Raw genomic sequence first — 25136 nt, forward strand, 5'->3', positions numbered from 1 at the left:
GTTCAGAAATGAATGTGTAGACAGATAACAAAGTAAAATGTATATCGTGTCAGAATAGTGAGTGAAAGGGCTGTTCTTCTTGACTTAAAAACCGAGTTTGGGAGATTCCGAGAGGGGTTGGGGAGGCCCTGGTCTCCATCACACCCCTGAACCTTACGCACCCCGTTCTGCTTCCCTTTTCCGGTCAATGTGATCGATGTCTCCGTCCTGGGGCTGCTGCCCAGCGGCCCCCAGCACCCTCCTCTGCCCCTGTAGCCCATCTCCTTGCTTCCCAAGTGTTGCCGCCCTGGCCTGCCTGCCTGCCGTGGAGCCGCTGCACAGGCCGCACCTAAAGCCCAGGGCCTGCTGGCCCCAAGCCTTGGCACACCCACGTGCAGCCCTGTTTCAGGGCAGGGATTCGGCCACACTGGCCCCGTGCAGACCTGGCCTGCATCCCAGCGGTCCCAGGGCGAGGAGTTCATCCCACCGAGGTCTACAGAAACCCAGCCAGCCTTCAAGCCACCTCTCAACCTTTGTTGGTCAAGCCCGTGGTCTTAGGAAACGGTGAGCCGGGGTTTTAGAAATGATCATGGATGTAACCCCACCCCCCCACACCCCCGGGGCTCTCCTAAGGGAGTTTAGGGACTTTTTTATGCCTCGGCCTAGACTACGCTCACGTGAAGGTAGACTCACACACGGGTGTTGGCCGCTGTAATTAGGAAGGAGCACAGCTTCCGGGGTGAGCCTCGTCCGGGCACTTGTTTTCAGGCTCCTGTCCTGCCGCTGAGTCATCTCTGTGCCCAGGGGCTGCTCACTCGACGTGCGTGTGATGCTGCCTGCACACAGCGCGGTCTCGGCGGGAGGGGCTGCGGGGGGTTGATGTGTCTGGAGAACAGTCCCTCTCTGGCAGGAATGAGCGCAGACCCAGATAAGAATTCCAGTTCTGAGTCTTTGTGGAATCCCAGTCACGGCCTCATCCGCTCCATGAGGTCTGGGGATTGGCAGGTGCTGGGCCGTCGGCGGGCGCTGTCGGGCCTGCGGTGTGTTTGCAGATGGTGTGGCAGTGCGGGGCCGTGTCTCCGTGGAGCCGGCACTTCCCCGCTGGGAATACAAGCTCGGTCTCCTGGTGGGCGCGCCAGGCTGGTTGGTATAAGCATGACTGTCTCGCAGCTCTGAAATTCCCACTGGGAAGCTGTCAGGGCCCATACGGATGCTGGAACGGGTTGGAGCGGGGAGAAGAACCTGCCGTGGCCGGGGGAAGGTGGGCCCTGTGTTCCAGCATCGCCTGCTGCTCCGTGGCTCCTCGTAGCTGTCGCTCACTCCTCTTCCGCTGGCCCAGCTCCAAGCATCCTGCCCTGTCAGCAGGGACTCGTCCAAAAACATTGTTGAAAGAGGAGGACTGTATTTTTTCCTTTTTTAGGTTATCTGTGTTAACTCTTTAGTTAGTGTCCCTGGAAGGGCCTTGCTTTGTTTTTTTTGTGTGTGTGTGTGTTTTTTGTTGTTGTTGTGTGTGTGTTTTTTTAGCAAAACTGATTCCTTTATTTTCATGGTTTAAATGAGACGTGTTATTTCATCTCCACCACCAGCTTCCCTGACAGTGAGGCCTTGAGGAAGCATCTGCCCCCTCCCGCACTCGGCCCCTCAGACAGGAGTCTCCACTGTCTGACGTACACAGTTTCGTCTGCTGCTGGCAGGCCTCTGAGGGTGGGGGGGTTTGCGGAATCATCTCTCCTGTTGGTAGGAATTAGCTTGCTTCTGTTTCCGTAGCATCTTTAAGTAAAAAAACAAACTAAACTAAAATTGAATCGGTTCCTAGATGAACTTCACTGACTCTTTGAGACGCTGCAGAATGAATCCCACGTCGGTCACCACACATAAATGACCACCATGAGCAAAAGGCTGAGCTAATGCAGTGGAGGGTGGAGGGTGAGATAGAAGTTCCCTGCTTTTAAGGACTTTATTTAGTCTAGCAGTTGGCTAAGCCATTTGAGAGAAAAAAGTTAACAGAACAGGCATTGGTTGATTTGGGGCCTGGTGAGCAATCACGCCGGCAGCAGCGAAGCCGAGACCACTGGGTTAGACGGCTCTGTGGAGCCAGTGCCCACCACCCCAGGGCCTTCAAGGACAGACCTAGCACTGGAGGCCAAGTGCAAGTTTAAGGAAGAGTGGGGTGGACAGAAAGAAGCCGGTGACCTTGAGCAGACCCCTGTGGTCTGCCCTTAAGGGGCATGGCGTGGTGGGCTGGCAGGTGCGCACCGCGTCTTCTCAGCGCTGAGCCGGGCCCTGGGACACGGGACCACCGCACAGTGAAGCACTCAGCACCCTGCCCCGCACAGGTGCCTGTCCGGCTGGGGCCGAGAGAGGCGGGAACACTGCCAGCTTTGCTTCTTGGCACCTTGGTGCTGGGCTAAGCAAGGGGCAGCTTATCTCTGCCAGGCTGTGTACCAGGGGGGCTCCATCCAAACAGAGAGGCCCCACTTGATTGTGGGGGTGGGATGGCTCTTGCTGAGGGCATACAGGTTCTGCCCAGGAGAGTCTTAGTCTGACCCAGCCTGAAATGCAGTAAATACTTGAACAGCAGCTGAGAGGGATTGTTGAAGTTCCACACACACTCGTCGCCCTACTTCAGGAGGGACTCTCTGTGGGTGTCTGCCGGGTGCTGCAGAGGGAAGGGTGCTGTGTGTGCCGTGGGGAGAGGGAGAAGGCAGAGATGGACTTGAAGGCCCCTTGGCAGGTCTAAGATTCTTTTAAACTTGATGCTGAATTTAAGCAAAGTCCTCTCTTTGGTACCAGAGCAGGGTTTTCCTATCACTATGTCAAGGCTTTCCAGGTCCCTCTTTGTCACATAATGCAGTTTGCTTGTGGACGGAGCCCCTTTCTGAGAGTTCTCAGTGCTTTGAAAAGAGCTGGTGAAGCAGGGGGCTGGGCCTTGGTCCCGCACAGGTATCTGTTTAGGAAAAGAGAAGGGCCAGCTACAAAATGGGAGCATCAGCCCTCCGTGGGGATTAGTCACGGCTGCCTTGCCAGAGACACGTGGCCTTGATTTTGACACCACAATGGAATTTTCACGAGTGATTAAAATGCGGTAAACCGGCAACCACGAAGCTTAACCTAACCAGTAACACCTCCTGCCTGCTTGCTCATTGGCAGGTGAAGATGCCGAAGGGGTGCTAAGTTAGGATTAAAATTAGCCAAGCTGCCCTCGCAGTGCGATGTTCATGGGCCTTCCCTCACGCTCCCTCGGCCACCATGAGGCTCTCACATTCTCAGAAGTATGTTCTGTGAGTTCTTTGCTGTGTAGGCTGACACCCATGAATAACACCTGTATTCTCCCTCCCCCGGTTCCTGCCTCTCGCCTTCCCACGCTGGAAATGGTGTCTTCTGTTCCTGAGGTTGAGGGGCCACCCCCGTGCCCAGCGCACTGGTTGACCTCCATCCACAGTATCTCGGTGTGCGGACCCTCTTGCCTGACTTTCCTCTCTCATCCCTCTTCGCCAAGGTCAAACCTAGTCTTCCAAAACCCTACTGATCAGGATTATATACCACCGGTGTCCCAGACTCTGGGTCAGTGTAAAAATCAGTCAGATTCTCAGCCCTCCCTGGAGTTCTTGCACTGAAGAGCTAATAAGGGGGCTAGATGGATAGATAGGTTGCTGAAGGAGTAGGGAGATGGATGCATGGGAGAGAAACAGAGAACACACATGTACACGAAGGCCCACGAGATGGACAGACCTGAGTTTGAATCCCAACTCAAGACAAATGCTAGTTCTGCAAACTTGGGTGAGATGATTTAGCATCCGAGAGCCTCCGATTCCAGCTCTGCCACCTGGGGAAACAGTCCGTCCTGGCCTGGGTGGGTGGCTGTGCACACAGGTGAGACTGCCACTTGCCCAAGAGGTGCTTGCTTCACTAACAACAACCCCGAGTGGGGCCCAGGACAACAGAAGGTGATTAAGCGACACAAGCCGGGCAAACAAAGGGCCCTGGGCTTTCCCGGCAGGAAGGCTCACACCTGGCTGAGGCTGGCAGTGCGTGTGCGCAGGGCAGGCCCTCCCAGCCTCCGGGTGATCTGCAGTCTGCACGGCGGGCCGGCAGGGCCGGGCGGGAGCAGACCTGGGCGGCAGGCAGCGTGTCCTCACCGAGTCTGCTGTTTGCCTGCCGAAGCAGGCTTACAATGGAGGCTGGGAAAGGGCGCAGCCGCCCAGGTTGACCTCAGCCTGTGTGTTGGTGGGGACGGAAGAGGAGCCTTCCGCCCTCCAGAGAAAGCGGGGTGACTTCACCATCTCCCCCCGCCCTCCCCCGCGCTGGATGCCTAAGGTGAAGCGCTTCTCCATCTTCTCCAGCTCCGAGGCGGAGAATGGCGTGGAGGAGAAGAAGAAGGTCTGCAGGTCGCCCACAGCCCAGTCGCCTCCTCCCACGCCGTCCAGCGAGGCGGAGTCCCCAGACCCGAAGAGAGCCGTCTGCCTGCGGTGAGTCCTCGGCCCCCGTTGCTCCTCCTGCCCTTTGGGGCGGGGGGGGGGGGGGGGGGGGCTGGTGATCCTGGCTTTAGGGTGGTGGTTCAGAGTGCGTGAGGGTTGTCCACGGGCAGATGACTCGCCTGAGGAAGCAGCGGGTGTTTTTCCTTGACATCCCGGCGCCGGCGATGCTGGCCTTCCTTGCTCATCTCTCCCGAGAAGCTCTTTTCTCCTCCCCACCCAGCCTGCTGCAGGGTCTGCCCTTTTGGTAAAGCACTGGGAAAGCCGGGGCGCCCCTCCTTCCGCGTTAGATCCTTATAGATTCTTAAAGCACCCGGGGAGGCCCGCCCCGGCTGGAGGTCTGCTCGGCCTCGGGGTGTGCACACCTGCTGTCTCCCTCTCCTGGCAGCCACGAGTAAGAGTGGAGGGGAACCGCACCGGGGGTCCCCGGGCCGGCTGGACAGGCTGGGATCGCACTTGGATGGGGGACCGGCCGTTTTGAGATGTGGAACTGTGGTCCCCATCCCTCTCAGAGGCACCAGTGTGTGCTTTCCCTCACATGGGAGGCAGGATGGGAACGTGGCTTTTTGGCCCTGCAAAGAGAAGGTGACGCCAGAGGTCACGTACGGTTGGTGTGGCCCCGGGTCTGTCGGAGGCGCCGAGCGGCCGCTCTCCTCCAGCTGTTGGGTCCCTCAGCACGGCCACCTGCTGCGTCCCCGGCCCCTGCGAGAGGACGGGGAAATGACGGCTGCTTTCCCTTTGCTCCCGGCTGCCCAGTCCATGCCTTCTCTCCACCTCCGTCCTTCATGCAGGACCCTGTGTTACGTCTCCGCTCTGGCCCGGGGTCCCCGGTCACCGCCGGCCCCCTGGCCAGCTGTGCTGCGTGCCTGGCCTCCCCTCTCCCTTGGCCCCTGTTTGCCGTAGCCATTTCCTGTCGGTGCCTCCCGGGTCCCTCGCCAGATGAGTCCATCCCTCCGCGCGGCACGGAGCATGTTGTTTCTTGTGCCTCTCGCCGTGTCGGCTGGCTGCGGCATGCATGCTCGTTGGAAGCACCGCTGGTTTAACTCCAACCTCCCCAGGCTTCCGACGGAGAGAGCCATCCTCCTGGCTGGGGCAGGCTGGTTCAGCGGCACAGGGCGTGTGCTCCCTCCCGGAGGTGCCGCCTTCCCAGCACTGGGTTTCAGGCTCGGCTCTCGCTGCCTGGAAATCCTTGGGTTTTGCATTAAGGGGCCCCGCAGTTGCATGTTGAGCTGCTCCTGCTCAGAGTCACTCGTGGGAGGTGAGAATAACAGGGTTGAGGAGACCGAAGCAATGCTGTGTGAGCATGCGCCCCGCCCCCACACGATGGGGGAGACGGGCCAGAGATGGGTGCTGTGTGTGGATCGGCCCCTTCTGCTCTTCCTCCTGACCGTTGTCAAGGGCTCAGCTGTCCTGCTTGTCACATGGGCTTCCCAACCATAGTTCTTCAAAAGGTCTGCCCACGCCCTTGACCCCTCCGTTAACACTTATTCATCCGAATCAGCAGAACTGAGAAATTCAAATTAGTGGGTAGTATAAGTAATAGGTAATTTGACATTTGAAAAAAAAAAAAAATCAATTTTCAAGTACGTACAAATGTTTACTCTTTTTTTTTTTTTTTTTTTTTAAGTAATCCCTAGAATTCTAAGGAAATTTCGATCTGTGAGTAGGCTCAGTGGCCAGTGCCTGAATCCAAATCCATGTCCCTTGAATGGCTGAGAGGTTATCTTGCCTGTGGTTTGAGCATCACAGATTCAAATGGAGTCTGGCAGGGGCCTGGGACATCACATGGTCCGTCTTCCCACAGCTGAGCAAGCCGGAGCCTAACGTGCCACCCCCATGTGCCACTCAGGTTGCTTAAAATTCTTCTTAAACCGGCTCTGAACCAAAAATTGTTAGCTGTGCCGCATTCCAAGGAATCATATTGTGAAATCATGAATTTCATGGGCCATTTTCCCCCCAATAAACAAAAAGAAAAGTGCACAATCCTATCATAAAACTTGTTCATATGTATATATCCACAAACCTCTAAAAATCACCTGTGCACCCACTCTGAGATGACTGTGTTGAGCTGTGGGCTGAAGCCTTGTGTAGTCACACATGTACTGAATGGAGAGCCTTGACTAGGCCTACCTTCGGAAGGGATCCTGTTCTTTTGTGTCCTACTTTCACTCCGTGTTCCCACTCGGGGATGTGTAGTCTCTTTTCCTCACACCCAAATCCCGCGATCCCATTAGCACCGCGCATTAAGCCCGCCTTGTTCTGTTGGTCTCCTCTTCTCTCTCCTCCTGCTGGACTCATTGTCCCTCTCCCTCTTCCTCACGCCTTGGATATTACTGTTTTGGTGCTAAATCGTATACTGCCCTGCTACGAAGTTTTGTTTTTAATCTGTTTTCATTTTCTACGGAGGCATAATTGACGTATAACATTATATTAGTTTCGGGTGTACCACGTGATTCAGTATTTGCATACATTGTGAAATGCTCGCCGCAGTAAGTCTGGTTGACATCTGTTCTCATGCATAGCTACGTGTTTTTTTTTCTTGCGATGAGGACTTAGGTGTTTGATTGCGCACAGGCTCCTTAAGGATAAAGACTGCCTTGTGTGTCCCAGGCATTTCACACAATGCCCCACTTAATGGACACCTGTTAAATATTAATAGATTTCTGACACAAAAATGTTTTTGATTGAACTATAGCTCTGCAATTTTGTTTAATGATCTGCCTCCTGGACTCCTTATACTGATTAAAATACTTTTGAGGTGATACAGTAATTTTCGCAATTGGGTGGTTACGTTCCTCTTCTACAAACGGCCATGTCTTCAGTCTGAGATTCCAGTCTGCTGAAGCCATCCCAGCCCTACAGCATCTGCTCTGTAAACCCGGGGGAGGGTAGCACGCGGGTGCTGACAGCCAGAAGGGAAAGGCGAGCGGCAGGTCTTCCTGTGAGACGGGATCATAATCAAGATGTATGACAGTGAAATGAATGAGCAGCATAAAAAATTCATTCCATAGTCTCCCTGGGTTTTCTTTCCTCAGGTCAAAATCCAGTTACGATGGTGTCTCTTTAGCGAGTGATAAGAACGACTGCAAAACAGAAAGCAAAAATGACTCTAAGCTTGAGAGGAAAAAGTCTTCGTCTTCCAGCCAGGTAAGCGGGAGGGAGACGCGTGTTGTTTCCAGGGCAACAGGCGTGAAGCCCATGGGAAGAAAGAGCCCACGCAGGCAGCTTCCCGTTGGCAGGACCTCATGGGTATTGGTTGTAGAGAATTTAGGAGGACAGACCACAGATCCTTTGTCGATTTTTCATCAATAACATAATGTACAGCTGACCTTTCAACACATATTGAGTGGTACTGACAGGGGTCCACAGGCACCCCCAGCCGGGACCGGTGCTTGCCTCATAATTGGGCAAGACGAGGAGAGGTGTGACCTCCTTGCATTAAAATGAAGGAGTGTGGGGGCAGAGGCCACTCAGCTGCACAAAGAGGAGACCTGTGGGCAGGGTCATGACTTGCTTCTGCTCTAAAATATACCCAGACAGGCATCGAGGCCCAGTTCTGCGCCATAGAATGTGACCGACTTACTGGGCCAACAGTGGGGCTTTTGACACTTCGTCCCTAAATACTTGAATATGTGTCTCCTAAGAACTATTACAAAGAAATTTAACTAAATAGTAAGTGGGAAAATATATATGTGAGGTCCATTTTCAGATGTCCACGATCAGCCCAGTAGTGAACACTTTTTATAAAGGCTTTTCTGTTTCCCCTCTCAAACATCCACTCAAGAGCCAGGTATTGCTTTTCATTTCTGTCAGTCCCACTACCCTTTTTTAAAAACCTCTTATAACAATGATATGTTTGAAGAGTCCGTGGCCTGGAATATTTTTTAAAACAAGTGGCGCTCACTGTAGACACTAAAAACAAAATCTCAGTAAAGCCCCCTTGCACACGTGGCTTTAATCAGGTAACTTCCTGGATGCAGGTGTGCTCCTAGGAGGCAGCGTGAAGTAACCTATGAGATATTTAAATATAAAACTAGAGGTCTTGTGCACAAAATTTGGTGGGTCCCTCAGCCCAGCCTGCACAATCTCCAATCTGGGACCCCTCAGGGGATATCCAACTCGAAATCTAGGACCGCTGGCTCCTAACCACTCAGCTGCCTGCCTGTCTGATTGCCCCTAACCACTCTGCCTGCCTGCCTGATTGCCCCTAACCACCTCTGCCTCGGCCCCCGCCTCCGTGGCTTTGTTTTGAAGGAGGACTAGACAACTGGAAGATATCCGGTTAACCTGATCTAATTAGCATATTACCCTTTTATTATTATAGGTTATTAGTACAGATAGTAACTTGTGGGGACTATCAGTCCTCTGCACGGCTTGTCTGAAGCTCTTCTCAACAGCAATACTAGGACCACTTTTGCCATTGGGATCACACCTAGTTTGGATAATAAGACATCAAGGATCTGTTTTGCTCCTAAGAGTTTCCCACGGAAAGCATCTGTCAGGCAGAGTGGTGCTTGGAAGGAGGACCCAGCTCTGCGCCTGAGAGCTGTTTCCAGTTAGCCCGGTGTCTCTGGGGCACAGTGTCCTGACCCGGGTGTCAATTCCTGGGCGATCCTGGGGTGGATTGTGAAAGCATTTTGCAAAGTGTGAAACTTGGCCTGTACATTGTTGTCAGAGTTGTAGAAATAGGTGCCTTGAAAAATGAAGAGGTTTTCAACGTCTCAGACTCTTGGGCCTTCTCCCTCCCTTGACACAAACCCTACCGGTCTTGACGGTCATCTCCCTGAGACACTGGCTAAGGAACCGCCTTCACAACAATGACAGCGTTAGTGGCAATCCCAAGTACAATAGTAGTTGCTTTAGCTGTTTAGTCCCATTTGAGCCTTAGGGCATCCCATGGAGGCAAGTCATTGTTGACCTCTGGCACGGAAGAGGATGCTGAGGCCCAGGGAGGTTAAGTGATGACTAGGCCACAACCACATACCAGAGAAGAAGTGTGGCCAAGACTTGAACTCGGGTGGATGTGACTACAGAGTTTTTAACCCCTGTCCTCTCCTGAGACTACTCACCTGTAGCCTTAGTGCCCTGGGACCTGCTACCTTCCCTGGTGAGATTCCTTAGCATCCCTCTCCTTTTTTTTTTTCCTTTTTTTTTTAATATATATTTTTATTGATTCTTTACAGAGTGGAAGAGAAAGGGATAGAGAGCTAGAAACATCGATGAAAGAGAATCATCGATCAGCTGCCTCCTGCACACCCCTTACTGGGGATGTGCCCGCAACCAAGGTACATGCCCTTGACCGGAATCGAACCTGAGACCTTTCAGTCCTCAGGCTGACGCTCTATCCACTGAGCCAAACCGGTTTCGGCATCCCTCTCCTTTCTTACACGGGACATCCTTATCCAGCACCTGGGGAAGGCTGACCACCCGCTGCATCCTGGTTATCCTGTAAATGCAACCAGCAGGTCTCTGGTCTTGTTGGCAGAGGAACCCTTGGTGCCCTGCCTTTCGCTGAAGGGTTGTGTTGGAGACTGTAAGGTCAGAGAGAGGGAATTCATGAAGATGCTGGAATAAGGGAGGGAAGGTATATTGTGCCATTTGAACTGAAGTTAAAATGTATGATGTTCCACACAAAAAGCTGAGAGCGGCCATGTCTCTGTTTTGTTCCCTCTGTAGTACAAGGCGAATTTGCACTTCCACAAGCTGTTCCTCGAAGTCCCGACTGAAGAACCACTGAGGCAGAGTAAGTTCTGACCCGTTTGGCTTGTTAAGCACCATAGAGTTGAAAAGATGCTCATTGGTTTGGGAGGCGGAAGAGGGCTGGGGGCGCTGAATCTCCAAGGGGTGGTTTCTGAAAGCCACGAGGCGGCCGCAGCGCCAGCTACCTGCAGCTCTCACCGGACTCTTGAAAGACGAGTAGAATGGGAACCTGAGCCTCCCACCCTGATGTGGAGTCAATCCAAGATGATTCCAGGATGATATCTTCGCCTTCCATAGCTGCTGCCGAAATGCATTGTGTTTGCATTGTCCTGAGATTAGGATCACAAGCCTGGAGCAAGACAGGCCACCAAAAGAAGGCTAAAAGGACACACAGACCTGTGTGGACAGACATGTGCTGACTCGCTGTTGGGGCTCACCAGGGCTCCATTCCAGCCCCTCCATGTACAGCGCTAAGACGAGATGCTGGTTCCAGCAGGAAGGCGTGGGTCCGTGCTGCACCGGCAGTGGGGCCATCTATCTCAGAGGGCGTCACTGGTGACAGTCCCAGGGCAGGAGGCAGGAGTGCTGAGCACACAGGGACACACCGTCCTCCAGAGAGGAGACCCCTGAAACACCGTTCCTGACCCTCATTTCAGTGCCAGGCTTGCCTTTCCGGTTTGATTTTCGTGCTAAAATGTGTAAAACTTTGAATGAAAAAAAAAAAGCAAACCCTCATCTCTATACTTTTACCCCAGGGAAGGTGACTGAAAGGAGATGATAGATGTTGTGAGCATGGGAGTGGGTTGTCTCTGCCCATTCCTGAGTCACCAGCCATCTGTACAGAATTCGCGTCCTCAGTGTACATTCCACATGATGTAACACGTGTGCATGTTTCCTCAGGCTTTACCTGTGCTCTGCAGAAAGAAATTTTATACCAAGGGAAGCTCTTTGTATCAGAAAACTGGATTTGCTTCCATTCCAAGGTCTTTGGGAAAGACACTAAGGTTGGTATCATTTTTCAGAAAGGAAGCTAACCCTGTGGCTATGACTTACTTTCGGTGTAGCAATAGTTGTAAGTATTGTGCCATGATTATACCCTTAATGGTGGTTCCACCGATGACAGGTTCTGTGTGACAGGTCCTCAATGCCGACACCTCCCTCTCTCCCACATTCCTGCCCTCAATCCTTCTTACCCGGCTGGTGTCCCCAGAGAACACATTACTCCTATGAAAAGTGTTCCACAATCAGTTTTAAGGATGTGTACATTAAACAAACAATTTTTTTTAATATATTTTATTGATTTTTTACAGAGAGGAAGGGAGAGAGAGAGAGAGTTAGAAACATCGATGAGAGAGAGTCATCGATCAGCTGCCTCTTGCACACCCCCTACTGGGGATATGCCCGCAACCAAGGTACATGCCCTTGACCGGAATCGAACCCGGGTCCCTTCAGTCCCCAAGCCGACGCTCTATCCATTGAGCCAAACCGGTTTCGGCTAAACAAACAATTTTTTTAAAGAAATACTGATTTTGCTTTGTATTCATACGAGTTAGCCATCTAGAAAAAGCTACTTTCAGAATTCACTTTGCACTGTTGCCAGCCCAGAAGGAGCAGGAATTGCAGCATTATGACTGACTCTGAGAGTCATATACCCACAATCCCCAGGGGGTGCTGACTGACACGTTGGCATCCCCATTGAGTACAGAGCTGGGGGAGCAGAGGCCCAGGACACACTGAGCCACTAAGGAGAACAGTCTGAAGGAGTTGGCGGCTTCCCAAGCCACCGCCTTCTCAAACCAGGACCTTGGGACTGTGGCATCAGAAGGAAGAGAATTCCATGCCGTGGACATGCTTGCCCTTTGAACTGTGCTGTCGCACTCAGGCCAGCCCAATAAGGAGCCGGGGAAACGCCGCGCTGGGTGTGCGTGACCACAGCGAGGTTTCAGGCATTCTGACTTGTGATCATGAGTAAGCAGCTTTTATATTCACGAAGTAGCTGATTAAAACTTCTTTTTTTAAGTGGCAGGTATGTTTTATCTAAGAATTCTCCCTCAAAGCCACGGGCAGTCTTCTAGCTAAAGACCACTTAACAAATATAGTGGAATTTCTTTATGTTGTTGGTGTTGAGTCAGCAAACTAGCATGCTATTATTAGGTCAGATGTTATTTTTGTATTGCTCCTTTACTACACAGAGGTGTTTTAGATGCACAGTATTGTCTGAATCATTATCATGGGCAGCGATAGGAAGCAGTATGCCACCCTATTTCTAAGAATTCTGGACTCTAAGAACTCGTTCATGGAGTGGGGCCAGGGGTGGGGCTGAGCACATGGCAGCTGAAGGTGGTGAGGTGGCTGTAGGGAACGCAGGGAGAGCCACCACCTCCCCGAAGCAGCAGGGAGTGAAGGCACTGGTGAGGAAAGTCTAGTGGTCCTTTGTGAAGGATAGGGGAACTCGCAAAGCCAGCATTGCAGTCTCAAACGAATATGATTCTGCCACTGGTTTCAAAATCCTGCTTCCACCTGTGCGACAACTGACCAGAGAAAAGATGAAAGGGGTGACCCTGTTTTTAAAGACTTGCCACGCTGGGGTTGCTCTTGCATGTGCTGGAGCTAAGAGGCAGAAGCCTGAAAATCAGCCGTGCGGGGGCACAGAGCCGTGACAGTGCCGTGTACGTTTCTCCCCGGGAAGGATGGGGTCAAGGAGACGGGGTCCCGCTCCGTGGCGGAATGGCCTCCCTGCCAGCAGGCCTGGCTCCAACCCCATCCCATGGGAACTAAAGGCAACCATGATTTTCTCTAGGAAGAGGACTTTCCTAAACACCCTCCCCTGGAAAAAAAAATATTGATAAAGTGTAGTCTTCCTTTCATCAGGACCTCTTAGCCCAATGGTGTTTTTCGATGCTTGTAAAATCGAATGTGTCTATCACATTCCACCTAGGCTCGAACCGAAAGGCTTTCATTTTATACTCATGAAGCAACTGATTGAAAACTCCTTCGTAAGGGTGTTCCATGCCTTAGATCAGTGGTCGGCAAACGCATTAGTCAACAGAGCCAAATTATCAACAGGACAACGATTGAAATTTCTTTTGAGAGCCAAATTTTTTAAACAACTTCTTCTAATGCCACTTCTTCAAAATAGAGTCACCCAGGCCGTGGTATTTTGTGGAAGAGCCACATTCAAGGGGCCAAAGAGCCGAATGTGGCTCGCGAGCCGCAGTTTGCCAACCACGGCTTTAGATGATGAAAAGAAATCCAAAGTGATAGCCCCTCAGCGCTGCTCAGAAACAAAATTGGGCTCATTTTCACATCGCCATCTGTCTGAGTAGATCTTGACACGTTTTTTCCAAAGTCATCCCAACCTGTAACTGGAGGGACAGTAGAACACTTCCACCCAAGTGTGACTGCAATATTCAACATGAAAAGCGTGGCTTTTTCCTCCCTTTAAACTGCCAGCGTTAACGTAGGAACTCCTCTTCCCCACGGACCTTGTCAATCTCTTAGAATACATAAAGCATTTTTGCAAAATACATGTTCAGGTGAGTGGGTGCACCCAGAGAGAGATTCAGGTCGCATTCTTTTTACCAGGGTGTGTGTGTGTGACTCTGTTCCCAGGGACCAAAGTGACGTGACCCCTGAAAACCAAACTGGGTTGAGGGGATACAGGTATAACAGGAAAGTATCAGGAGCATCGACTGTCCTCTGTGGCATCGGATACATTCTTGTAGCATATTGTACGGAAAAAGAACTACACTTAGGATAAGATTCGTTCAGATTCTGTCTTGGTAATTTATTACATTTAGGTCCTCAAGCAAGTCACATGCCTCGCTACACAAATGTCCTTCTCTCTTAGAATATCTGCTTCCCAGGACGGTCCTAACAAAGTGGCATTCTCATCTGTAAATAGGTGTCAATCGTAGCTGCTGCAGTTGATATTGTTACTCATTGTGGTTTGAACCAGAACTTAAGAGTTCTTTTACTTCACCCGTCCTCTTTACAGGAGGCAAATGAGGAAATGAAGGATGGTGTCATTGCGTGCTAGGCACGTTCCCGATACGTTATCTCATTTAATGTACAGAAAATCCTGGGAAGTCGATAAAGCTGACCCCATTTAACAGGTCAGGAAACTGAGGCCTGGAAAGGAGAACTCGTCAAGTAGAGGAGGTCATGCAGACCGTAATGGAACCGAGCTGAGAATTCAAAGTCCAGGTTTTCTGTCCAGTAATGATTCTATCACACCAGTGCTTTTCAACGTTTCCCCCACCCACAGGTGCCTGAGACAGAGGAGCGTGGGGTCTGGGAGATTACCCTGCAAAAGTAACCTTCTTTAGAGCCTGGGGCTTATCGTTAACGTGAAGGTACATTTGCCTTCTGGTCCCAAGTCTAAAGATAAAGGTTTCCCAGGAAGCTGTTCTGCAGGACTGATGATCCCGATTTGTTCTCTGGCTTTGCCTTAACAACAGCGTAAGGAGATCAGAGACACACCCAGGCCACTCATTCAGGTGGACTTTTCATGGATCCCAGAGAGCCTGCTGCTGGTTTGTTTTTTCCTTTAACAGGAAAACTTCAAGTGTTGTTCTGTGACGTCCTAACCAGCGTGTTAATGCAGGGCTTCTGTTTCAGATCTCTATTCCTGCTTTCTCCGTCACCCTGATAAAGAAAACCAAAACTGCCCTTCTGGTGCCAAATGCCCTGATTATAGCGACGGTCACAGACAGGGTGAGTATGCCCCAGAGCATGGATCATAAACATCATTCTCCCTCACAGGGAATCACCAAGTATATGCAGGACTGGTTTGTAAAATCCCAGCCTTTAGACATTCCTGCAGTGTTGCTTCCCCTCACAAGATGATTTTCTTCTAATATAATTGTTGCCAATTTTTAATTTCCCGCTGACTTAATTATATTTGCTTGACCGAGGTCAAAAAAATAAAATTTCTTCCCAACTTCCCTTTCCCTAACATCCGTTAGGTCAGTCTAAATCAATGTTCAGTGTCTTTAACTTGATTTAAAACAACAGCCATCACCACCTTGTTGACCGGGTGGGGCAGTGACACTGAGGAGTCCCTGCAGTGGGGGTGGCCAGCCGCCCCATAACCTCAGCTGGGATCTCTCCAAAGGCATCCCAAATGCCTAAAACTTGTGCTTGTTATGCGCACGCAAATTCAGACCAGTTCCTGGCCCCTCTTGGCTTCCAGGCTGCCTTACCTATCCCACTTTTTTTTATTAAATACTAGAGGCCCCGGTGCACGACATTCATGCTCTTGGGGAGGAGGGGTGTCTTGTCTGCGCCCTCTTGCAGTCCGGGACCCCTTAGGGAGCAGGCCTAAACCAGCAGGTGGACATCCCCCAAGGGGTCCTTAGCACTGCTGCAGAGGCAGGAGAGGCCCCCACCAGCACTGCTGTGCTCCCCCGCCGTGAGCCCGGCTTCTGGCTGAGCAGCACTCCCCTATGGGAGTGCACTGACTACCAGGAGGCAGCCCCTGCATCAAGCATCTACCCCCTACTGGTCAGTGCACATCATAGCAACCGGTCATTCTATCATTCAGTCTATTTGCATATTAGCCAGGGCTCCCGGAGTGCGAGAGGGCACTCTGCAAAGTTACTGTCACTCGTCAGCTCCTGCGTTGAGCATCTGCCCCCTGGTGGTCAGTGCACATCATACCTACTGGCCAGTTGGCCCGTCGCTTGGACATTTATATATATAGATTATATTGGGAATTGTATCAGTTTATTTTCATGGGTGAATGAGAGGGGTAATCACAAAATTTTGAAAGTGAGTCTGGAAAGATTCCGTGGCTCAAATACATGGAGAAGGAGTGAGTTTTAATTTTTCTCAACACACTGTTTAGGGTAAAATCATTTTTCCTTATGTCACTGGTCTCCAAATGACTTGTCTGGCTCTGATTTTACTTCTTTCCCATAAATCACTTATAAGCACCCTCTGCAGGAATCTCCATATTTGTACAAGGAAGGATCGGGAAGTGGCTTGAAAAAGAACCAGCCTATTAGAGCCCCTGGGAAATTTTCAGTGGAAAGCGAGGTCAGCGCAGAAAAAGCAGACCCTCAGGAATTGCTAGATACCTAAACAAACAAACAAAAAACAACATCAAAAAAGGAGGTGGAGAGGGTCTAGTAAACATCACTAGCCTTTTTTTAACGCCCAGATCTTTTCCTCCGGTGCTGATTCGGGGCACCTTTCTCGGGGTAATGGAGCCTTCATTTTTCTCTATGTTTGTCCATGATTTCAATTGAGTTTGAGGGTTTTGTCGCTATTGTTGGGGAGTACATTTCCTTTAGTGCAGGAGTGGAATAAGAACGGAATGTGTGGGTTAGCAGAAGGAGGGTACGAACCAGAGAATGGTCTATATCATTCAAAATGAAAAGATATATATACACATATACAAAGAAATGTTTGAACTCTGAATACTCGTTTCTCATCAGGCAGTGTCTGTTACTAATTACTATGTTGTTGTTGTTTTTTCAGTACATATTTGTCTCCCTCCTCTCCAGAGATTCCACTTATAAGCTACTCAAATCCGTGTGCGGACACTTAGATGTGAGTACGTTGCCGAGCCCCGGGACTTGTCTGTCTCCCGTGCTTCTCACGGCTCCGCAGTTAACCCGGCGTTTCCTTTTGTCTCCTTCGCTGCAGAATGTAAGTGTTGGTAACAGTCCCAACCCGTCTTCTCTCGAAAACAGTTTCCGGGAAGACCGCTTCCGGGCAGACCGCCCTTCGTCGCTGCCTCTGGTGAGTTGCCTGCGTGGTGTCTAAACGCAAAAGAAAGGGAGTACGTGGTGCCACTGCACGTCCCCTTCCGCCGTGACCGGGGCGCAGGAGGAACTCAGGACCGTGAGAGTTGAGGCAAGCTGAAGAAACAGGGCATGTGTGTCCTGAGGAAGGGGGTGGCCATAGGGGGCCATAAACTTTTTTCAAGGAATCGAAGGGCTGTCCTGCAAGGGAAGAGACACCCGGTAGTGGGCTGCCTTGGGATGACTGGTCACCAGAGAGACTCATAAAGCCTTGCTGCGTTGGCTTGTGAGTGTTGTTTTAGAGAAGATTCACCCATCTATTCGGGGTGGGGCGTGATTCATCCCACAAACAGTTGGATGTCTTCTGTGTTGAGGGGTCCGTGCTAGGACATGCTTTCAGGACATCAGGAAAAAAATCTAGACTAGTTCTTGCCTTCAAAGACTTGACAGCTTAATGGAGATGATGAGTAATAACTAAAAAAAAGAAAAAAGCTATCGCCCTAGCCAGTTTGGCTCAGTGGATAGAGCCTAGGCCTGCAGACTGAAGAGCCCCGGGTTCGATTCTGGTCAAAGGTACATGCTTAGGTTGCAGGCCTGATCCCCAGTTGGGAGTATGCAGGAGGCAGCCGATCAATGATACCTTCTCATCATTGATGTTTCTACCTCTCTCTGTCTCTCCCTTTCTCTCTGAAATCAATAAAGAAAGCTATAATGCCCAAGTGAAAGGTAGAGATTCTTTGGTTCCTTTAGATTTTGTTGACTGTCAAGTAAATCTCCTGTGGGGAGTAAGTCCCCCCATTTGTACACAATGTAGAACTGTGATGGTGTAAGCTGGCCCAGGAGAGTCCTAGCCATATAATTCAATTGATTATTCCCAAATTGATTATTGTTAAATGTTGAAATACCTTTGGTGGAGTGGTATAAGCCCATGGTTTCAAGATCTACAAATCTTTTTTTTTTTTAGAGCTATTCAAAAAGTAGTGGGATTGGAAATATATCCACACAAAGACTTGAACAAGAATGATCATAGCTATCTATATGTATGAAAGCGTAAGCAACCATCTGACCTTTCGACCGTTCACCTGGTAGCTATGACGTGCAATGACCTCTAGGGGACAGACACTCTGACCAGTAGAGGAGGGAGCCTGATTCCTCATGGACTCAGCCCTGGGTTGGGTTGCTTCTGGGGCACTGTTGGCCCCAAAACTGCTTCACCCGCACCCCAGACCCAGAGAGGAGGGAGCCCGATTCCGGGGGCATCACCCGAGAACCACCCTCTCACAACACAGGACCCCTCGGAGGATGTCAGAGAGCTGGTGTGGGCCCGATCCCCACACGCCAGGCTGAGGGACCCCCACCGGTGCCTGAATCCATCACCAGCCATCTAGTTATTTATAATACCAAAAACGTGGAAATAAACCTAATGCCCACTGATTGATGAATGGATAAACAAAATGTAATCTATCCACACAATGGAATATTCTTTTCCTAAAAAGGAATGATGAATTACTGTTACACACTACAACATGGATGATCCTTGAAAACATGCCAGGTGAAAAACAGTCAGACACGAAAGGCCACACTATTATTGTAGATTCCACAAATGTTCCAAATAGGCCAATCCATATGGATGGAAAGTAGACCAGCGCTTGCCAAGGCACGCGGGAGAGGGAAGCGCTGGGAGTGACTGGGAATGGGTAAATGTTTCTTTTTGGCAGGTGGCAGAAATGTTCTGAAATACGATAGTGGTGATGGTTGCACAACATTGTGAATTTTCTAAAAATGACTGAATAGTACACTTAAAATGGTGAATTTTATCTCAAATTAAAAAAAAAACTTCTATAAAACCTTTTCTTTTTCTTTTTTAAAATATATTTTATTGACTTTTTACAGAGAGGAAGAGAGAGGAATAGAGAGTTAGAAACATCAATGAGAGAGAATCATCGATCAGCTGCCTTTTGCACGTCCCCTACTGGGGATATGCCCGCAACCCAGGTACATGCCCTTGACCGGAATCGAACCTGGGACCTTTCAGTCCACAGACCGACACTCTATCCATTGAGCCAAACCGGTTTCGGCTATAAAACCTTTTCTAAAACCTTTAAAAAATAGTGCAAAATAGAATTTAACGCACATGACTTAGAATCCAACATCTCAAATCTGGTGCCACCCCGCTGAGCTATGCCCTCGGACAGGCTCTGTACCTGCCCTCCTTGGTGTCCTCACCTAGCACAATGCCAACCCCACGAAGTGGTGGTGAGGGGTAAGTGCAGTTCTATGTGGAAGGAGCTTTGCCTACTGCCTCGTACATGACAGGCATTCATGTACAGATTTCCATTTTCACTCCCTATAAAAATCTGGCATGAAATTGAAGTGACCCAGACAGCTAGTTGAAGGTAGAAGGTTAATAACTTGCTTGCAAGACAAGTCTCTTCATTTGACAGCTGACTAGACTGTGGAGTGCTCAGCCCGCTGTGCTCTCCTCTCAGGGTGTTTCGGTGACAGCCCGGTCTCTGGTTCTGAAGCACGTGGGGGGAATGGCTGGGACCCAAAGGGAGACTTTCCACGTTTCCCCCATTTCTCACCCCTTATCATACATTACATGTAATATTGCTGATCCTGTTTTGATTTAGTGAAGGGAAGGGAAGAAAAGCCAAAGTTTTCCTTTCTGGGTCTAATTGCTTAAAGCCATTTGCCCTTGTCTGTTCCCAATGTTTTTTTAAACTATAATCGAAGAATGCCTTTCTCTGAGTCCGTATATTCAAACATGCATTTAGATCTTTCTGTCTACATTTTTCTTTTGTGTGCGTCTACTTCCGTCACTTCCTCATCGTAAAGTGCTAAGCGCAGCTTCTGCAGCTTTTCAGTCATCAGCATTCCAGTGTTTTTCTAGACGTTTGTTGTTTCAAGCAAGTTGGCCTCTGTTGTTGATAGAATTCTAACAGCCCGGAAGAATCTCGGTTTCAGGAAGCAGATGCCCAGTGACCTGTTGGGAAGATCCCAGTAGTTTGGGGAAATCCTTCCTTCCTTTCCATATTTTATAGGTCAGGCCCAAGGGAAAAGGCTGGGGCCCACACAGGCCTGCCTTCTTCTGAGGGGAAATGGCCTCTCTCCATTTCATTCCTTCCCTGCAGGATTTCAACGACGAGTTCTCCGATCTGGATGGAGTGGTTCAACAGAGGAGGCAAGACCTGGGAGGCTACAGCAGCTCCGGCTCGCAGACACCCGAGTCCGAGAACTCCAGAGGTCTGGAAAGTTCTGTATCTTGACTAACTTTTCATTCTCCACAAAACATCTTCACCCCACCCCTTAAAAAACACAAAACAAAACCAACAACAACAAAACACCCGTTGTCTTCCTAATTAACAACTGGAAAGGGAATCTGGGGGAAGTTCCAGCACACGGATTTGCCTAGGGTGGTAAAATTCCATTTCCATTGATGCATATTTAATAAGTGCCCCATACATCGACATAATATGTTGATTGAAAGAGAGAAACATACTGTTTCCTTCCCTCTTTTAAGAATATTATCAATTATTACAGCTGAATCATCTCCATGAGTCCCTAGGGTAGAGACAGACCGTCCTTATTTTATTATTTAACTAGGGGCCCACTGCACAAATTTGTGCACCCTGAGAGGAACTGTGGGCCACAAGGCTGCAGTAGGTACAGGGGTGGGTCTTGGCTCATCCTCTGCACCCCTGCCTGGCCCCTTCCACTGCTGCCCTTGTCCCCAGTCACGTCTGCCAGCAACCCCACTCCCACCGCCGCTGCCACCACCACTGCCTCTGCCGCTGGCACACACTGACAGCACCGTCCCCGCTCATACCCACTGAAGGTGCGGAGTGATTGGGGCCGGCGCCAGCAGAGGGTGCGAGCAGTAGCTGTTGCCCTGATCACCCCTCAGGAGCCCAGAGAGGTGGGGAAACCCTCAGGCAATCAGAGCTGGCAGCCACCGCTTGCACCCACTGTTGATGCTGAGCGATCAGGACCGGCACCAGCAGCTGGTACGAGTGGGGCCATCACCGGCAGCAGGTGCAAGGGGCAGCTGCCGGCCCCAATCTCCCCTCAGGAGCTGGGGGAGGTGGAGAAGCTTTCAGGGGTGATCAGGGGTGGCAGCTGCTGCTCACACCCACTGATGGCACTGAACCATGGGGACCAGTGCTGGGCACTGGCAGCAGGTGTGAGTGCCGGGCAGAACTGCAGTGTGTGGGAATAAAGAATTTTCAGTAACCACCAGAAGCTCACCTTGATGACAGTGACTTGCGCCACCGCTCACCTGCTCCACCATCCCATCATGGCTGATGCCCGCCATGTGCTATGCATGCCCCCTGCTGGTCAGCACAACTCATAGAGACTGGTTGTTCGGTTCCATTTGTTCTGCCGTTTGGTCTATTTTCATATTATCCTTTTATTATATAGGATTGCTCCATCATTGGATTGCAATCTCCAACTATTCAACCAACTTAGGAGAAGATCCATTTATGTACTTGGTCATTGTGCATGTTGAGAGCGTGGTTTGCTTTTGTGATTGATGCTACGTTTTCAATGTTTTGAGGAGAGGACTTACCCAGCCCTGTTTGGCCTGACAGATTTCCACGTGTCGGAATCCCAGACGGTCCTCGGTGTCTCCAAGGGAGAGGCAAAGCCAACGAGGGCAGATGCCCAGGTGAACAGAGCACCTGAAGGCAAAGCCAAGGGTCTCCCTGCACACGGTGAGGAGCAGATTGGGGGCGGGGGCAGAGGTGGAGGATCTGCTTATAACTTTTAAAGGGCCCTCACACTTCGTTTCATGGCTGCCTTTAATATTTCCTCCCCCACCTTCCTGTTGTAGGTCTTTGCATATTTATTTATTCACTCAACAAACATTGTTCAGTCCTCTGCTTTACTGTGGTGGATATAAAGGTGAACAGCCTTCATGGAGGCCCCTCTGTTACTCAGAATACTTTGAGTGATTCAAAGAAAGTGCTGTTAAAACTCAAATTAATGAATTTTTTTATGTACTAATCTATATATATGTATATATAAAAGGCTAAGTGAACGGCTGTACGGCTGTCCGACTGGTACATATAGCACACACTGGCAATTCAAAAATAAACACACAATTGACTCACACATGTGCGATACATCTAAATCTCTTAACTGGTGCCAGTCGCACATGTGTGTTTCAGTTTGTCATTGTTGATCATGAATTTGGTTGTTTTTTTAACATAGTTGTGGTAGAATGACTGTTACATGTCAATTTTGCCTATCACTAAATTTCTCCGATGAAAAACCATCTGATGGAAAATTTACTCAATGTTGTAGCAAAGGCAAAGTTTGTCCAAATGATATAAATTTTCCAGAATAACCAGCATATTTTTTTAATCAATGATAAACAAAGATTATTAGTGATGGCAAACCTGATAGTTTTTATTTAGGAATGGATATTGAAATCCCCTATGAAATGATTTGTAATGGATCTACTATTGAAGCTACCTTTGGAAATAGTATATCTATAGATAACATTAAAAATATATCTAAACATGCAATCCTTTTTCCTAAAAATGAGTAAATTCATAAGTTAAATGAAATTTTGGATGTACTCGATGGAGATTTTCACACCTATTTGAGTGACAATTCCATCAATTCAATGGATGATGTTGAAAAGGAAAATGTTCCCATCAAATTCCTTAATAGTGTTACTCCTTTGGGAATGCTGTGTCATAAATTAAAATTGAAAGTAGGTGCAATCATCATGCTACTGAGAAATATTAATAGTAAATGGGGTTTTTATAATGATACTAGATTTATTATCAAAGGATTTCAATCTAACATAATCGAAGCTGAAGTAGTAACAGGATCTGCGGAAGGAGGGGTTGTTCTGATTCCAAGAATTGATTTGTCCCCGTCTGACACTGGCCTCCCATTTAAATTAATTCAAAGATGGTTTCGCGTGTTGCCGGCATTTTCCATGACCATTAATAAGTCACAGGGACAAACTCCAGACAAAGATAGGAACATTCCTACCTGAACCTGTGTTTGGACATGGTCAGTTCTATGTTGCTTTCTTTCAAGTTTGAAGAGCGTGTGACTTTAAAGTTGTAAATACTTTATCACAAGGGAAATTAGCACTCTGAAAGTGTTTTTACTCCTAATGTGGTATACAGAGAGATATTAGAATAAGGTTAATCAATTTGTCAGGCATTGTTTTTGTATCATGTTTTTGTTGTTTTCATATCATGTCTTTGTTGTTATATCATGTTATTATTAATCAATCTATATATTATTTTCATATACATTTTGCTAATATTCTCTCATCTCTGACACTTCTATTATAGAGAAATGGCAAATAGCAATATTAAAATATTTCTTTTCTAATTAATTTCCTTTCAATGTGCACGAATCCATGCACTGGGCCACAAGTTATCCTAATAACCAGTTACCAGTTGTCCTGGTGTGAGGACAAGGATGATGTCTAGATGGTTCATCATTCCCTCCAACAATGCTTAACTCAGAGGAGGCCCTCGGTAATATGGACGGAAGGGAACGTTTGGAAGGAATTGTAGCTACTGGTTAAAATGACACCGGGAAGCTTCTGTTAGTATTTGCCTTGATTTCTATACTTTGGAATAATTATCTGTTTCAAGTACCTCTTCCCCATAGCAATATTGCTGGAAGAAGGTGTTTTAAAACTGTTGTTTCCTACCCAACAGGTCAGTCAGAATCCAATGGAATCTTACACAAAGTGAAGTCTCAGAATCATCCGAATCTCCGCCATATTCTTATATTCTATGCAGTTGTGTAAGTAAATGAATTTACTAGAAGTGGCTTCAGAAAACGACTCAGTTCTTGTGCAGATGGCATAGCTTAGTGGCTGAGCGTTGACCTGTGAACCAGAAGGTCAGGTTTTGATTCCTGGTCAGGGCACATGCCCAGGCTGCGGGCTCCGTCCCCAGTGTAGGGCATGCAGGAGGCAGCCGATCAATGATTCCCTCTCATCATTGATGTTTCTGTCTCTCTCTCCCTCTCTCTTCCTCTCTGAAATCAATAAATATATATATATTTTAAAATTATTCAATTCTTAAAAGGAATCATCTTTTCGTGTTGCCAAGAGCCATATAAATCTCAGTTGTGTCCAATGTGACCCCAATCTTTTCTCCCACAGTTTTTGTCTCCTGTGGCAACATTTTTTTCCCCTTAAGCTCCGGTCACATTGTCACGTTCATCCCTTTCTCATTTAAAGTAAAAAGAGGGCCGAAACCGGTTTGGCTCAGTAGAGCGTCGGCCTACGGACTGAGAGGTCCCTGGTTCGATTCCGGTCAGGGGCATGTACTTTGGTTGCGGGCACATCCCTGGTAGGGGGCGTGCAAGAGGCAGCTGATCGATGACTCTCTCTCATCACTGTTTCTAACTCTCTATCCCTCTCCCTTCCTCTCTGTAAAAAAAAATCAATAAAATATATTTTTAAAAAAAAAAAAAGATACACCAAAGCTCAGAAGATTTCTTTTTAAATAAATAAATAGATAGATAGATAGATAGATAGATAAATAAATAAATAAATAAATAAATAAATAAATAAAGTGAAAAGAGGGAGGAAGGAAAAAGCAAACTGATTGTGCCAAATCCAGCGGAAGACTGAGGGCTGAGTGGATACTATTGGCTGGGACATTACAATGAAGCATCTTTGTCCTGATTGTTTATTTTCCATCCAACCCATGTTCTCTGGCTAAAGGCCAAAACAACTTGAAAATGTCATCCCCTTGATTGAAAACATGGGCTCTGACTTCTTTAACTTCCCCCTCACTTCCAGTCTGTAATCAGTGGTTCTTCTGAAAATAGCCGGACCCGGTTCTGGGCTCTTCCTCACACCAGGAGGACAGGCCCCTTTGGCTTCCAGATAAAGCAGGGAATCCGTGAGTCACCAGAACAAGACTGGGCACTCGCAGGCGGGGCCTGCTGGGGCCGGAGGCTGCACCGGGGGAAGGAGGAGCCTCGGGGCGCCCAGAACGCCTGTTGGAATCTCCTGTAAACAGAGGAATTTGGGCCAAAGAATTTTAAATCCCTTGTTAGCTCCGAAGTTTTGTGACAAGCATCTACCTTTGAAGAAAGATCTCTTTTAAAATATCTTTGGCCAAGTTGTTTTAGAAAATACTTTGCCTCAAAGAATGTACAGCTGGCTCTGAGTTATTGTTTTATTTTTATTTTTGTCTTGTTAACCCTCACCTGAAATGTTTTTCCCATTGGTTTTTAG

The 25136-nt window shown here is 48.8% G+C and overlaps 1 protein-coding gene across 2 annotated transcripts in view; it reads left to right on the plus strand.

Moving 5' to 3' along the window:
* Positions 1–25136, plus strand: part of GRAMD2B (GRAM domain containing 2B) — a 93684-nt gene that overhangs the window by 63523 nt on the left and 5025 nt on the right. For both annotated transcript variants that reach the window (XM_084881398.1, XM_084881399.1), the window contains exons 2-11: positions 4323–4448; positions 7490–7601; positions 10131–10197; positions 11055–11158; positions 14775–14870; positions 16638–16709; positions 16806–16901; positions 20038–20149; positions 21496–21618; positions 23599–23686. In XM_084881398.1, coding sequence (XP_084737524.1) covers positions 4323–4448; positions 7490–7601; positions 10131–10197; positions 11055–11158; positions 14775–14870; positions 16638–16709; positions 16806–16901; positions 20038–20149; positions 21496–21618; positions 23599–23686 — 996 coding nt within the window. The remainder of the gene's footprint in view (positions 1–4322; positions 4449–7489; positions 7602–10130; positions 10198–11054; positions 11159–14774; positions 14871–16637; positions 16710–16805; positions 16902–20037; positions 20150–21495; positions 21619–23598; positions 23687–25136) is intronic.

Source organism: Pipistrellus hanaki (genome assembly GCF_964339955.1).
Source record: "Pipistrellus hanaki genome assembly, chromosome: 4".
Taxonomy (NCBI): Eukaryota; Metazoa; Chordata; class Mammalia; order Chiroptera; family Vespertilionidae; genus Pipistrellus; species Pipistrellus hanaki.